We start from the raw sequence: 16,047 nt of genomic DNA on the forward strand, positions 1-16,047 counted from the left end.
ACCGATGCTTTTAGTTTCGGTTTCGATACGGGCTGCGTAGCAAGTATGTCCGTGGCCGGGCCTGAAGGCGGGGCCGTGGCTTGCGATGCGGGGTCTTGGGTAAGGCCGAGTGGCGATCCCGTGACCCGAGCCTGATCCACGTAACTTTCGGGGCATAGCTCATCCCCTGAGCTATCTTCCGCGGCCCCATAAACTTCTTCGACGTCCCCTACCTCGTCGACGTATTCAAGGCCGAGATCCACGACCTCGTCGTTGTCTTCAGGATCAGACTCGACCTCCGTCGCGGGCGGTGAGATTTCAAGATGATGGCCTAGGCCCTCTTCTTCCTGGTCGCCGAAGATGTTATCTGGAGCTGGGGCCGCTTGTCTGGCCTCAAGGCGCACCGCGCGCCGAAGCTTGAGCGTCTTCTTCGACCTGAATCTGGAGCAGGCCATGCAGCTGTCCTCGTTATGGTCTGGCGAGAGGCATTTGTTACAGACCGGGTGCACGTCGATATGTGGGTATTTGGACCCACAGACGGGACAGTACTTAAACGGGCTCCGCTCCATGTTGAAAAGTTGTGGTCGTGCTGCGATGAGAAGGCCTCGATGTCCGAAGAGTGATACGACTCCGCAGATTCCGACTCAAAGAGACGGAAGAACTCGAGACCGTACGCAAACAATACCGACGTAATGAAACGAAGGCCTTTTGGCCTTAAAGAAGCTAGTTTTCTCGGTTCCGACAGAGAGACGTCGAGACCGCATCCGAACCCAATGGCGGAAAAAAACAATCTGGGGATGGAGCCGATGCCCATGCGCACTGTAGTCCAGGGGAGGAGCCACCTATCTCAGGATACTTCGAAGACTCTTCCAGGACAACAATGTGCGATCATCCGGACCCAACACTAGGCGGCGATCTAATGCAAAAGATATGAATTTAGCAGCCCACATGCCTCGAACTAGGGTACGCAGTGACTGACACTGTAAACACCATTGCGCTTTTCTAGTAGTATCATTGACATGTACAGCAATTGACGAATCGGGGCCCTGATTCTGATGAGGATGTTCATTACAATATCGATAGAGCTTTATTAGCTTATCATGACGAATGCTTTACAAAATTGAATCAATATCGGAAGTAACTATTCAATTCCCACGTATGATGGCCAGAGTATGTACTCTTTACGAGAGGGATATATGACTGTATGATAAGGGCTTTTGTTCATTGCTGCTGACTATCAGTACCTAATAAAGTTTTATTGAAATGACTAATAGACATGAACAGGTACACTGAGTACAGTACAGCATTGCACCTATATTACCAAGAGGAGTAGAGACACGTTTAACTGAGAAAGTCTCAATAGGTTTTTACTACTGGTACATTAAATCTAGTGGTTTCGCACTTTAATAGGCATTTGTCACCAACACTGAAGTAATCAAACTACATTTCCCATGATTCCTTTAACATACTAGGACGCGAATACGCGTTTTCCGGTCACGTGACTGTTTCTACGATTACAAGAAATAAAGATGGCATCCTTACACTGCCGATCACCTCCCCGAGACGGTTCAGCTGATGGTCAGGAGTACCGACGGAGAGGTGAGTTAGCAGTGTTTAGGAGGGGTCTGGTGAGCGTTTAATTCATACCAGCGAAAGCTCTTCTTGCTTAATGTGCGGGTCGGCAGCGCGGTTGAATTCGTTTGGTTAAAGTTGAATCTATACCAGTGGCAGCCTCCGTCACACTGCAGGAACTCTATTGAGTTCATAAGAATACTCCCCATGTGTAAAACTGACTAAGATGGGCTGCTCTGTGTGTGTTCCTGATAGCGTAAAAAGTTGCTAGGACTCGTTAACAAGGAATTGTTGCCTTCTATGTGCTCGATTGTGTGGAGCGTATGGGTGCTTGTATGCCCCGGTTCAGGGTTTAATGGCACTTTTACTAAGGAGGTTTTCCTGGCATATTAGACATTTGGGTCATTGCCCGCTTGCTAACATTTGCCACACAGGAGTTTTAGTTGTTACCACACCATCCTATATACATGGAGTCTTCATGAACATCAAACGAGTGGGCCTCCATTTTACCATATAAATCAATGCCCCTTTGGGATTTTAGTTTGAGCAGCACTATTTGTTACTAGGATAGTGTGATCTATTTGAATATGCACATACTGATCACAAGAAGTAGGCTTGGTGACACTGGTGATGTTCATAACTTCTTTTTGTTTTTATTAGAGCGGTGCTCCATTCGCCTGAGCTGCAGACAGGTGAAGCGAAGGCCATACTCTCCTGTTTAATAGGTAAGCAGGGCTGTGCACATATTGTGAGTACATTGGGTTGGTTGTTACTTTGTGTAGGACACTGACTTAGTAGCGATTATGCTACGTTTGGATGTTAATTTATAATGACACCAACAAGGTTTGTCTTTTGCATTTCCTTTCTATGGCATGAAATCAACATCTCACAACAGTGATCCACTAACAAGAGGTGAAACCAGAAAACCCTAGGATTCTAGGTGAAATGGTTTATGTTTTTGTATAATATTTTCACTTATTGCAGTAGCAAATATACATCAAGGTCCTGACGAAGGCAGAGGACAAGTGTGTCCGTTCTGCTGAAACATGTTGACCGTATAATTTTCACGAGCAGATATTTGTTTAAACTGCTATTTTTTCCACTGTTTTTAATCTTGGACAACTGAGGGATAATAATACATTTGAATCTCTCTCATTACTCCAATTTTATCCACACTATTTCTTTCACATATTCTTATGCACTGCAATTCAGTCGCTACATATCATTTGATACCCTGATCTTATTCTACCTCATACATCCGGAGTCATTGGACATATACATCTAGTCCTTGTGGTTGGCCCGTAAGTTCCATGGTATGAGTAGTATAAGGAAGCCCAGATGATGACCAGGGAGGTATCGGATAGCAACTGATGGGTATCCTTACTCACCAAAGGATACCCTCATTTTATTAGCTACACCTTTAGGATCCTTATATTACATTTACTCTGTTGGTTCATGTCATACTAAGGTTTTGTCACTATAGACCCATGGGCACTCTGTTTTCTAAGTATTTTGTTGGGGCTGTGTCCATGCGAGGTCTGAAAACATGCCCTAGGACCCTTCATAAGTGGTTTGTCTTTAGGATCGAGGAGTAGCCATAAGAAGACTCTTATCGACAACATCATATCCACAGCATCCTTGAGCATCTTCAGTAACCTTCATTCATTGCAACAGGACCACTGCTATAGGAAACCATTATAACAAATAAAAATGCCTGGAATTGACTAACGGTTGTTTCACCTGCAGAGGTAACTGTTTCTGAGGACCTTGGTGGTCTCCCTGACTGGCTCTCTACGGGAGTTGATCATCTTATGTGACTAAGAGACTCCATAAAAACTAACCCAAATTTGCCAATGCTTGTTCACGGTTGTGTGAAATGCTTTGATTTACTAGAACTTGTAAATCCTATATCTCTGGAACCCTTCAGTGGATCTTTTTCCATTGTGGTGTCTAACAATACATAAAAATACAATCTATTTTTATAAATTGATGTTGGATTTCTTGAGTGTCTTGTCGATTTCTTCTTCAATTGTTTTGGTGCTGTTTAGATGTTTTACAGTTGCTTCTTTGTGTAAGCTTTGCTGCTCAGAGCCACAGCTACCCAAGATCATGATAAAGGTTTGATAAACAAAGCCTACTTTTCCTGATGGGGTTGGGAAGTGTACTACACGGTGAGGTTGCACAACTTCATCATATAACACACCCCAATTCCTAACAACGCTTCATCCAGTTTTACATTAATGGAGAAGGTCAACAATCAAGCCAGCCCTACTGCACAATTAAGAATAATAGTCAGAATGCTGTTTTAAACTGCATTAAAAAAGGAGTAGTCAGTTAAGCAGGCTACAACATCCACATAGCAAATATCTAATATTTTAATTATTTCATGTAACAATGCTTAGATGCAATAGATAGTGCATACATAAGTGCTTAAATTCATCTTTGTACTCCTATTGCTTGTTTACTCCACCTCTGACTAGAAAATATATCATTGTTGAGCATGAGAGGCATAGTGTACGAGTGCAGATTATAAACAAGGGCTCACACTGACTTTTTACAGAGGAAAGAATTCTTCTGTTTATTAAACCTTTACAGGCAACTGAAATGTACCTGGCAAAGGTTCTGCTGGATGTTAAAAACATTTTTCACTGATGTATAACCCTTATCTTTTTACCATGTTTAATTAGAACAATTTGCACTGAGCATGTACCTAATGTCTCCAATACTTTAATTGGAATACATCACCATGTCAATGTGAGATACGCAAATCTACTTTAAACATATGTTATTGTCCCTGTGTCTGTGGTGACGGTGCACAAGAGGTGATTGGGTGACGGGAGGTCTTAGATTTGCTCCCTGCTCGGTTTTATTCAAGCTTACCCATCACTGCCTTGGAGTCTTATCCTGTATCCTTTCCAATGATGAAGACAAGATGGGTCACTAAAACACATTTGCAGTTTCAGTATAACCCTGAAAGAGGCACCTGAGACTCCCAAATGTTGAGCTACTCCAAGTGGTAACCCTAAAGGCTATCAGTTTTGGATGCTTTATCAATATAGCATCTGTAATGTTCTCAGTTTTGCCAGCAACACAGGTTGTAATATTAGTAGCCATCGCATGTTACAGAGATAGTGATGGAGATTAATCTGGCTCATGCCCCTGGGATAGTTTCCCACTATATTAATGTATAATTGATGCCTGCTAGCTTTCCATTTATATAAATCAAATGTCTGTGACTTGCAGGGCGTTGTGGGTGGTGCTCCCCTGGAGAAGGCAGGAGGGGGAAGAAGTCCAAAGACTAGTTTGCTTTACTTTAGCAGTCTGACAGACACATGACTTTTAGAGTGCGTGCAGAAACGCACTGCATATACACTGTGCATGTAAGTGTGGTGCAATTTACTTATTGCCAAAACTAATATGCTCAACGCTTGCATCTGATAGGAGCAGTGAGGGCTGAGACAGTTTCCAAAACTGGATGTTTCTTCCCTATATGGGGCGGTAAAATTGAGTGCTCACAGAACAGGCAATAGCTTGACAGAGCCTACAGGGCTACAACTCCTTTCCTAATTTAGGCTCAGTCATTTAGAGAAACAGGAGAAAACCCGGGGGTGGACAGTATAGATCATCCACCAGTCTCAGCCAATGTAATTTCCCTATGCCTCTCACAGTCTAGACCCAGTGTCCTGTTTGCCCGGTCTGTGCGCGGGAACTAAAGCTGTCCGCTGGACTCAGGCAGCAGACAGCTGAAGCCTCTGCCTCCTGAAATGGAGGACCAACATCTCCTTGTGTAATTTCCCACCTTCCAAAAGACTGATAGAAAGGAAAAAAAGATAACAGCAATGCTGCAGACATTTACATTACATTTTGATAATCGATTCTAGCCTGAGTCAGGTAGCTTGTGTGCCTATTTCTTTTTGTATATATCACAAAACAAATTCAGAAATGTAAGGTTAATTTTAATTTCAGAATGAGGAATATGCATGCTTCTACATGTATAGATTTTTAGCTATAAGAACTACACCATTGCTTGTAAAAGGTAGATGGTTACTAACATCTCCAGTGTTACAACTTTAGAAAGATTGACAGTAATAATCAGGAAAACCATAACTAATGTTACAGAGCAGCACAACTGCTAGTAAAGACACTGTTAAAAGTCAAGTAAACACTGGCTCACTTTCTTATTGTGCCATTGTAAAACACACCAACCAACTATCCTCTTTATCTGTATGCAAAAAAGTAGAAAAGAAGACCAATTGGTCTGATCAGTATTTTATGGCTTTTCATAGAGCTATGTTTGACCTCTTTCCCAACAATAAATATGAAGAATATTTCAAAATTCTCCTTATGAATGAATGAATACAACCAACTTCTAAATCGCAAACATCTGCTCCAACAAGAGCATCCAGGCGCTAGGCTAAGTTAGGGAAACATGGTTCAAATTACACTTCTCTAAACAGAAAAGTCTACATGTGAGCCTTGAAAAGATATTCCAGAGATATTTTACGAAGATGCTCCGGAAGGGAGTTCCACAGGCTGGGAGCCAAAAAGGGGAAAGATCCTACCCCTGCTTTTGCTCTATGCAAACTAGGAATATATAAATGATTTTGACTACCAGGGTTGAATGCCCTAGGGGGTCTTTAGGTCTTAATTGTGTCCTGGATATAGGATAGGCCCTTTTATGTACAGCCCTATGGGTGATCATGAGGGCTTTAAACTTTATTCACTGCTTGATCAGTAGCCAATTTAGTGATTTTAGACCTTGCCAAATAGGCTGACATTTAGGGATGTTTAGAACAAGTCGAGCTGTCACATTCTAAACACATTGTAACCTATTAGTCAACTCCAGAGGTGCCCCCAGAACGAGGGCAATAGCATAGTCAAATCTTGTTGTTCTCAGCGTGTGAACAATGCCATTCAAAGTGACTTCTGGAAGATATTTTGAATTCTCTCTCAAAGATTTAAGTAGAGAAAAACAAAACCCTGCATTGGAATGTACATGAGGTTTAAATGATAAGACTGTGTCTATTCTCACCCCAAGATTTTTTGCAACTGATGTTGGAGGGTAGGGTTCACCCACTCTGTAGGCCATATTTTCATAATTTCCAAAGGGAAGGAGGTACTAAAGACCAAAATTTCGGATTTGTCGTACTTAAGCCATAGGCAGCTGTTGTGCTTTCAATCTCCATTTGCCAAAAGGCACCCTGAAAATTACTAGTTCTTGAATACTCCATTAGGTTCAAAGCAAACATTAGCGGAGTGTCATCTGCATATAACACGATATTGAAGCCACAGGATTGTGCAATAGGGGCTAGTGGAGCTATGCAAATATTTTTTTAAAAGGGGGGCTGAGTGCTAACCACTGCAAAACCCCATAACTCAGCTGTATGTAGCAAGAGGAATGTTTTCTAATGGAAAGATAAGATTTTAGTCAATTCCATGAAGTGTCAAGTATGCCGCCTTTTCCAATTGCTGCAGGAAAATGTCATGTGATACCGTATCAAAGGCAGCAGACAATTCAAGGAGGATAACCAAAGATATGTTCAGACTTCAAATTCAGTTCTGATGAAATTACCTCTAAGAGGGCTTATTCAGTACTATAGCCACATGATTGCCAGATTGCAAAGCATGCACAATATTGGTTTTTTCAATATGTCTGGTAATCCGGAGGTTGATTAAAGTCTCTAACATTCTCCTTAATGTAGAGAGATTTGCTTATGTTGCCCCTTTCAAATCTTGCGTTTGAGAAAACCAAGATTAATATGTGGAAATTCTGCATTGTGCATCATTAATTCCATTCACAATGGTTATGAATCTCCTTTAGTGATACATGGTTCTTCCCATAGCTTCTTCATCTGCTCTTCATCATAACACCTTTTAGGTTTACTTTGTCATATTCACTGACCCTATTTTCCCCATTCACAACTTGGAAACAATACTATTTGTGCACTGTGAATGAAAGCCCTTCATAGCGTACAGACACTGAATAACACATTCACACAGCACAGATATAATTTCTTCAAGCTTGCATATTTTGGTTTCTATAACAGCTGCTCGCATAACAAGTATTGCAATTGTAAAGCATACTTTCTTCCTTTAATACGCTTCTTTTTAAATCTCGTTTGCTGTTTTAGGAGTTCTTGCCAGGACAACAAAAATATGTATGATCTGTCACTACTAATCCTTTGTGCAGTGTCGATACGGATTGTAAAAATCACAAGAGAATAAAGTTACTGGGTTGCTTCAGTTATAGAGTACATTGATGGCACAGGCGTGAGGGGAGTGTTGATGGGGCTGATGGTTGAGTAGAGGGGGCTCATGTGGTAAGAGGGCACTGATGGAAATGTGCTGAACTCATATGAGCTAAGAGGACATTCCTGGGCTTGGAATGAGCACACAGGGTCTGGGTTAGATGTACCTTGCAGACGGAGTGATAGAAAGGAACTTTAGAATAGTAATTAATACTGGATTACACTGATCTAAAAGTGGAAGAAATCAAAGAGGTGGCTATTCTAAACCCTATATTCGGTGTTTTTTGTGCTGTTCGGAGTCTGCTGAAAGACTTCAGACTTGTGGGGCATGCCTAACAACACTTTAGGAAAGTGTTCCCTAACTCTGCCACATTAAGCTTTATGTTAATGGCTACACCCTAGGTTAATTGTGCAACACTTATAAACCAGAAGCAAAAAAGCAGACTTGAGGCATTTTATTTTTAGGAATACAAATTCTGATCGTCTATTAAGTAACAAACAAAACCAAAGAGATGGCCTGTGATGTATACTGCATTTCCTTGCACAGTACTGGAGTTTTTCTCATTCTCTTGGTCTAAAGAAAGATTGTGGTGAACTGTCAGAATGGTATTGTTTTTTGTTTGTCACAAATACTTGTCTACTATCGGTCTACAGGTGAAGAATATAAGTATAGGTATACACCACTTTTCTAAGTGGAGGACTAATGCTTTTGGGTATACAGCAGACATTGAAGTATTGGAATTTTTTCACAAGTTTTCGATAAGAACTATTCTTTCGGTTATTAGTGAAAACAAATCCAGCAGTACAATTCACAATTTCAACTCATTTTCTATAATTTTCTTTGCAGGGAAGTGTCTCTCAGAACATGCCAGACGAGGGTCCGTCGGTTCAGGGCTTTCTGTAACTGTTGTTTACACTCCACTAGTTTTAAGTCATCAGCAACCGAGAACGATGCCTTGAGGGACTCTACACTCACTGATTGTCTGTGTTGTATCCACAGCTCTTCCCGACAAGGTGCTTGTTGCTCCTGAGCACATCTGTATATGACTGTGCTAATTTTTATAATTTGCCATATTTGATAAACAATTTGTTGCATTAGCTCATGCATTCTATATGATTACATTCAACAGGCACAAAGCAAACAATGATAGAACCACATGTACATTAACAGAAAATGTACTACATGAGACGAGTACATTTAATTTACCAACTATTTTGCAATCTGAAGACGCCATGCTTTTAGCCCTGCATTCGAAACTAATACCACTTTCATTTCAAAAAGTAGAAATATTTGGCAGGTTCTCTTAAGTTTAAAAGAAGTAACACTTCAAAAGGTGTATACAAAGCACAACTGGAAATAAATGTCATCATTGCTAAGTTTACTAATCTTTGGATTGGATCATGATCAACGGATCTGAGATATGAATGAAGATCACATGCATGATTTTGTGACAACAAGTGTAAATATCTTTAAGATTGCTAGCAAACACTGCATTTTTTAGCGCTATCAAGACCGAACAGTTTTGTGTGTGTGTGTTTTGATAAAATAATAGCTTGGAAGTTCTTTAATCAATATAGAATATACTCTGAAAAACTACAATAGTCCCATATCAAATGTCCTGGCCCTCAGGGTATCACTATATGGTAGAGGAAATACGTAGCGTTGAAAGTCCAAGACCACCAGAGCGGAAGTGCCATCTTCATTGGTAATTTGTCTGCAGCAGTTTCCCTAACATTTTTAAATATTTTTGGTAGCATCTGGGCCCTAATCCCTTGGGACACCCCAACTGTGGGGTAACATCTCCCTAAGTAAAGACGCCTCTAAACAAGCTTTGGCTGGTAGCAGTTGAGCTTAGGTGCAACCAACAGACTTGCATACTGGCCTCCCTACAATAAAGGACGTCTGGAGGCTTGCGTGCCTGCTGGCTGTGTTTTATATATACTTTTAAAAATAAATTTAATATTAGGGAGCATTACATGCAATCCTCATTGATGTGACCCATTGGAAAAATTTAAATGTACAAGTACAGTAAAGGTTTCGTAAACATTACGCTTGCACCTGCCATAATCGTTAGCTACTACTGTTTATGGACATCTATAAAAAAGGCATTTGCAAGAGACTGTAAGTGCTGTACACAGAAGATGAGAGCATTTGCCACTCCTTCACTGTTCTTATTTATTATGTGCGACCACAGTTGATTGTGTGAGGCCGATTTATCCCAGACTCCCTGCTGAGAAAGGAGACTAAGCTTTAGCCAATTCAGCTAAGCCTTTAAATTGCAAGTATGAACTTGACGCTAATTGGCAGTGAGCATCTGCCCAACTGTCCGACTCTGTAAATATAAGCAGGACCATCCCTTCAGCTCACGGAACATCACTGAGGACTGGAGATATGTTGATCCTATGTTGCTAAAGCATACAGACTGTGCAGCTCCAGCCCTGTCACTTCATTCCTAGCTAGGACTAAGTTAAAGGCAGGTTATACTGTACTACCTTGCGTTGAACCCTACAAAGTCGAAACCAAAGAAGTGACTCCATGCCTTAAAACCCACTTCATACTTCACGAAGACCAAAGAGACCGGAATCAGGCTGCTGAAAGATCAACCTCTTCACATGGCAGTGTTTACTTATATCTGGTGAGCCACTCAATTTCCTTATGAGAAACAGAGAATGGCCCCTTCAAATATCGACTGATATGGCATTCAGGTGAGACTATATTTGCTCTCACTTGACTCTTCTCAAAGCTCAGCCCTAATTTTATCAATTTCGTCTGCTACATTCTAGCCCTTAATGATTGCAGTGGCCCCAAGCATCACTGATTAACCAGATACAGGGAGCTTCATAGACTGTTCCAAGATACCTGTGCATTTCGAGTTCAACACCGTGAGGTCAGTGTACTTGATTGCTAGGCACAAAATGAAAAACAAAGAAGCACAGTGGTTTCTTTGCAGGTACCCTAGAGACTTTAGGTGAAACTCTATTTTGTATTTTCAGATGTTCAAAATTGTTTATGGTCGATAAAGGCAGTGGATATCAAAGGAAAGTCATTCATTTTGAGAGAAATAAAGAGAACCTCATTTTTAGCTACACTGTCTAATTATTGCTGCACAATCAGTTGTTTGCAAACTGTAAGCTTCCATACAAGTTCTGCATCGTATTTGCTCTCGCTCGCTATTTCCGATATAAATGTGTGCCAACTTTGTCAACCTTAAATCTTCATGACCATCTGAGCTTCAGAATCTTTATACATGGTGTTTAAGAAGAGGCCCTAGTTGCATTACTGTACTCTTATTACCATATTTCAGGTAGCCATTACAGTTTATTTCAGAGTACCAATTTCTATATAACTTTGTTTTCATTGAAGATGAAATGAAATGAAAATGAGTTTTGTAGAGCGGAGATAGCTGCCCGGGGGCGTCCAAGCGCTGAATGCTAACAATGTGTTGTCAGTTGAGTTGATGTGCCACCAGAAACAAACTATTTATTAAACAAACGTTTTCAAATGTTTCCTAAAAGAGGTAAGGTCCGAATTGGACCTTAAATAAAAAGGTAAACTGTTCCAAAGCCTGGCCGCATTCAGGGAAAAGGAACGACCTCCTGATCTAGACCGTTTGACCTTTGGCACAACAGCACGTGAAGCATTGGTAGACCGTAGCTGTCTGCAAGGAAGGTAGGGAGTGATTAAGGGGCGACTGATCACTGGACCAGTTTCCCAGAAGGACTGGTGGGCGACAGAGAGATTTAAAACTAATCCTGTCCTTCACCGGGAGCCAGTGTAGTCTTGTTAGTCCGGCTTTCACAGAGGTCCTGCGGGGGATTTGAAGCAGGGTCCGAGCCGCACAGTTTTGAATCACCTGCAGCTTCTTTAGTGTGAAATCTGGGGCCCGAGGTAAAGCGCATTTCCGAAATCCAACCTCGAAAGAATCAGTCCTTGGACCACAATTTGTCTCGCCTCAAAAGGTAACAACGGAAGAATCTTTCTCAACATTCTAATGAGGCCAAAATAAGTGGCAGATAGTACAACAGCCTGATGGTCAAACGTCAAGGACTTGTCCAACCAGACACCCAATCTCTTGATGGCGTCCCTAGGGATTGGAGGAGTGCCCAAGCAAGCTGGCCAGATCTGATCGATCGCAGATGGAGCTGAGTGGCCCAACAGCATGACCTCTGTCTTGTCCCCATTAAGTTTGAGACAAGACAGGGTCATCCAGCTGCTGACCTCACTCAGGCAGCCCACCAGATCCACTGTACCCACAGGGTCCCCAGCCCGCGCCAAAGAGACCACCAGCTGGGTATCGTCCGCATAGGTCACGATCTTAATACCATATGGACGGACGATCCCAGCCAGCGGCCTCATATAGACATTAAACAACGTCGGGCTGAGCGAAGATCAGCCTCACCTTGCAATTTTCTATTGAGTTTTATTCAATTACTCAATAAAACTATTTTGATACACTGCAAATACATAGAATACATTAAAAGTTGGGTTCTCATACAAAGCTGCTGGAGAGTCATACCTTTTTGGAACTATGATAACTGTGCTGGACTATATACAGCAGCGCATCACTAATCTCCTTTGAGGAATGCATTGGCTGCTTACATATAGCTACCCAGATGGTCAAGAAAACTCACAGTCACATTCAGTGGCAATTTTGTACCTTGAGCTGAGGTTACCTGTATCAGTCACCTATCTTCATTTGAGAGAGCAATGGCACCTGCGATGTGTCAGCCAGATATCTTTGGCTGACCAAATTTCAAGGGTATGCCCTAATCATTTCTAGGATTGACAATGCAGAGAGTTTGCTGGAATTAACCTAGTACTTACTGGTGTTAGCCACACTGAAGCAGAATAGTCAGTACACTTGTGGTACTATATATAGACGTCTTAGTTTTACAGAAAAGATAGCATTATACTACTTTAAGTTACGTGTTAAACATGCTAATAATGCAAATGTTAAATAGTGTAATGCTACCACTCCAACGTCAAATTTGAAATGGCCTATAAATGCAGTAACAATGCAAGTCAACTTTTTGGTCATTGTGATTACAATACTTGTTTTTAGTTAAAGATAACTATAGGAACTTTATTTTATATATGTACATTTCATACATCGAAGGTGAAAATCTACCCCTCAGTTCTGAAAGTCTGGTAATGGACATACAGACGTGTTTAAAGCAAAACAAAATGAGTAGGCTACGGGCTAATACCTAGCCTAGGAGTAGTCTTAAAATAGTATTACAGTACGCCATTGATTACACACGAAACTATTGATTTCTTATGCTTGCTCTACTAGCTGACGCCATACCAAATAGAAATGTAATGGATAACAGAAGAAGCTTTCGCTTGGTGCAGCACTCCTAGTGACTGCCACATCGCAGTTCCAGCAGTTATTAATCTGCATTTTATCAACTGGATTCCACAATCTCAGTTACATCAATACATTCCAATTTAAAAAGTATATTCTGGAGCATTCCAATATAAATGGAAGACACCAATACCTCAGGACAACATTGACGAAACTTATTCTTTTATTTTCATATTGGCCAGAGGCAAAAAAAAAAAAAAACTTACATTGAGATTGCAATGCATTACTTTAATAAACCCACTTGAAACTATAGGTTACAGAATGGTCAACTCGAATAACTCCAAATAAAGGTTAATCACTAATTAACAAACATTCTTACCACAAATGGAATTGATACGTGCAGTAGGGCGAAAGCTGTCCACAAAGTCAGATACAAGGGTCCCCAACAGCTGCAAATGGTAGAAAGAACATCAGTTGTGTAAAATAACGTTGTCACTAGTTTAAAACAATCTGAAAATCTAGTTATCAGCATTACATAAATAAATGGAATGATAAAGACATATATGCCTTTGACCAAAACACCGGAGCTCAACTACATCCCATTAATTTCAAATGAAGGTCTATGCCATGCTGTACATGAGGAAATACATTTTTGGAGCGTACACTAATTACCAATAGCAAAACATGCTTAAATTTCACTTCGGAGTTCAGACACATTCTAGGTTGCACTTGTCAAAGAACTGAAAATACTTCAGATAGAGAAGAAAGACGTGCCTCTTCTTAATAGTTCTTCCTTTTATGGACTATTATTCTCAAACATACTTTACAGGGAAGGCCTTCTTTTGGGCTTTTACTATTGCCTTTTAATTCACCCACAACCTTCTTTCCCCAATCCTGACTCCTTTCACATATGGATTAGTGCTAGAATCTTACATGCCATGCAACAAACAGCCTGTGTCAATGCATCACATATTATACAATCACAATACACGGTCAAGTATCATATACTTTGTCCTCATATGGAGGTGATTCCAGGTTCTCCAGCATTGAATCGCTCATAGCTTCAGTGTTTAAATTGTTCTTCGACGTCAGATTAGGAACCTTCAATGTTCACAAAGAAGAATTCCAATACAGAAACCAACATTGAGAACAAATTGGAAACAATCATTCACTACCAGTAGCCTGTCCAATCGAAGTTCAGCCAATAAAGGAGAACATTGTTCAGAGGCATCACTGTCAGATTCTTACCACACGTCTGGTAATTGGATGGAAATCCTCTCTGCTGTTCTCCAGAAATCTTTCCAGTAAAATTTCCAGTTTCTTCAGTCACTAGTCGTACATCTATCACACCTTTCTGCAGAAGGTGAACCTTATCTTCTACTTTCTCTTGTGACTCAGTGGATGATCCAGATACCTCATACATCAAAGGTGATGGAGGACAAGCGGCACAAGACTTTAAAAACGGAATGCTTGAAATAGGAGACTGGATGGCTACAAACTGCCTCAAGCTGAACTCAGAAAAAACTGAGGTAGTTATTTTTGGACCCCTTTTACCAGCTTGGTCATCAAGCTGGTGGCCATCAGCCTTCGGAACACCTCCCAGTCCGACAACTAAGGTCAGGAATCTGGGAGTTATTTTTGACGAAGGTCTCAATTTTATGGATCACGCAAATAAAGTAGCAACCACTGCCCACTACAAACTTAGAATGATTAGAAAAATCTGCCCCTTCCTCCCAGAGGCAGCGACTAAAACACTGGTCAGCTCCCTAGTTCTGTCTTCCCTCGATTATTGTAACGGTCTATTCCTTAATGCCCAGGTCAGGGTCATGATGAAGTTACAGTCAATACAGAATGCTGCAGCACGTCTGCTCTCTGGAACACGTAAATTTGAGGCCATATCCGAAATCATTAAGGAATACCACTGGCTGACAATCCAAAACAGAATAAAGTTTAAATCCCTATGTATAGTGTACAAGACACTTAACAATCAAGGGCCTCACTTTCTGAAGGATCAATTGAAACCCTACACACCGTGCAGACAGCTTCGTTCCTCCACCCTAAACCAACTAGTGATCCCACGATCCAAAACAGTGTCTTGGGGTGATCGCCGCTTTCTAGTGGCAGCACCCAAATTATGGAACACTCTTCCTCAAAACATCAGGACGAGCCCTTCACTTCTTCAGTTCCGCAAACATCTAAAGACATGGCTGTTCGACCAATAAGACCCATCTATTCCTCACTAGTTTCAACACCAACTCCAAGTATGTGAATTGTTAGCGCCGAGACGTCTGCGGGTATTCGTTCGCGCTCTATAAATGTCAAAAATAAAATAAAAAACAAATAAAATAAATAATGTTTTTCCATCAACATTTCAGAGTCTTCCAAAAGGAAAAGTCTGACACATTTAGGGTAAGAAAGTTTTTTGCTAAAGATCCTCACAAAGTGTCTACTTCGTCTCCCCAATGATGGATATTCGGCAAAAAAAGAGCTCTTTATCTAAGAACTTAGGGGCCAGAAACTTATAAAATAGAAAGAGGTGCGTCTCTTGACACTTAAGACATATCCGCCTGGTGGGGTCGCTATTAAAGGCCTATCCCCAGACACTAAATCCAAGAAGCCCAAATATGATTCAGACACCTCTGTGAATCCATCATCTTCGGCCTCTGAAGCACCCATTAGCTCGGTCAGTAGGGACCAGACTTCTGGACATGGGATAAGTCCTCGGTCAAGGGGAACGATCCAGATAACCAGTGAAAGCTGTACTAGGGTTAACCTGAAGAGGTTTCACAAATGGTCTTCAGCAGTGAAATCTTCAGTTAAAGCAATGCAAATTCGGTTGCCGATGCCACCACAGTTGTCGCAAAAATGGTCGCAGTCAGTTCCTCTGTTGACAGCCACCAAGGTCCCTTCAACAATGAGAGCACCACAATGATCCTGACAAT

General features: G+C 41.2%; 1 protein-coding gene across 3 annotated transcripts in view; it reads right to left on the reverse strand.

Moving 5' to 3' along the window:
* The window catches only part of MED23 (mediator complex subunit 23), a 684,519-nt gene that overhangs the window by 546,502 nt on the left and 121,970 nt on the right, over positions 1-16,047 (reverse strand). For all 3 annotated transcript variants that reach the window (XM_078649215.1, XM_078649213.1, XM_078649212.1), the window contains exon 8: positions 13,485-13,554. In XM_078649215.1, coding sequence (XP_078505341.1) covers positions 13,485-13,554 — 70 coding nt within the window. The remainder of the gene's footprint in view (positions 1-13,484; positions 13,555-16,047) is intronic.

This window comes from Lissotriton helveticus, chromosome 6 (genome assembly GCF_964261635.1).
Source record: "Lissotriton helveticus chromosome 6, aLisHel1.1, whole genome shotgun sequence".
Taxonomy (NCBI): domain Eukaryota; kingdom Metazoa; phylum Chordata; class Amphibia; order Caudata; family Salamandridae; genus Lissotriton; species Lissotriton helveticus.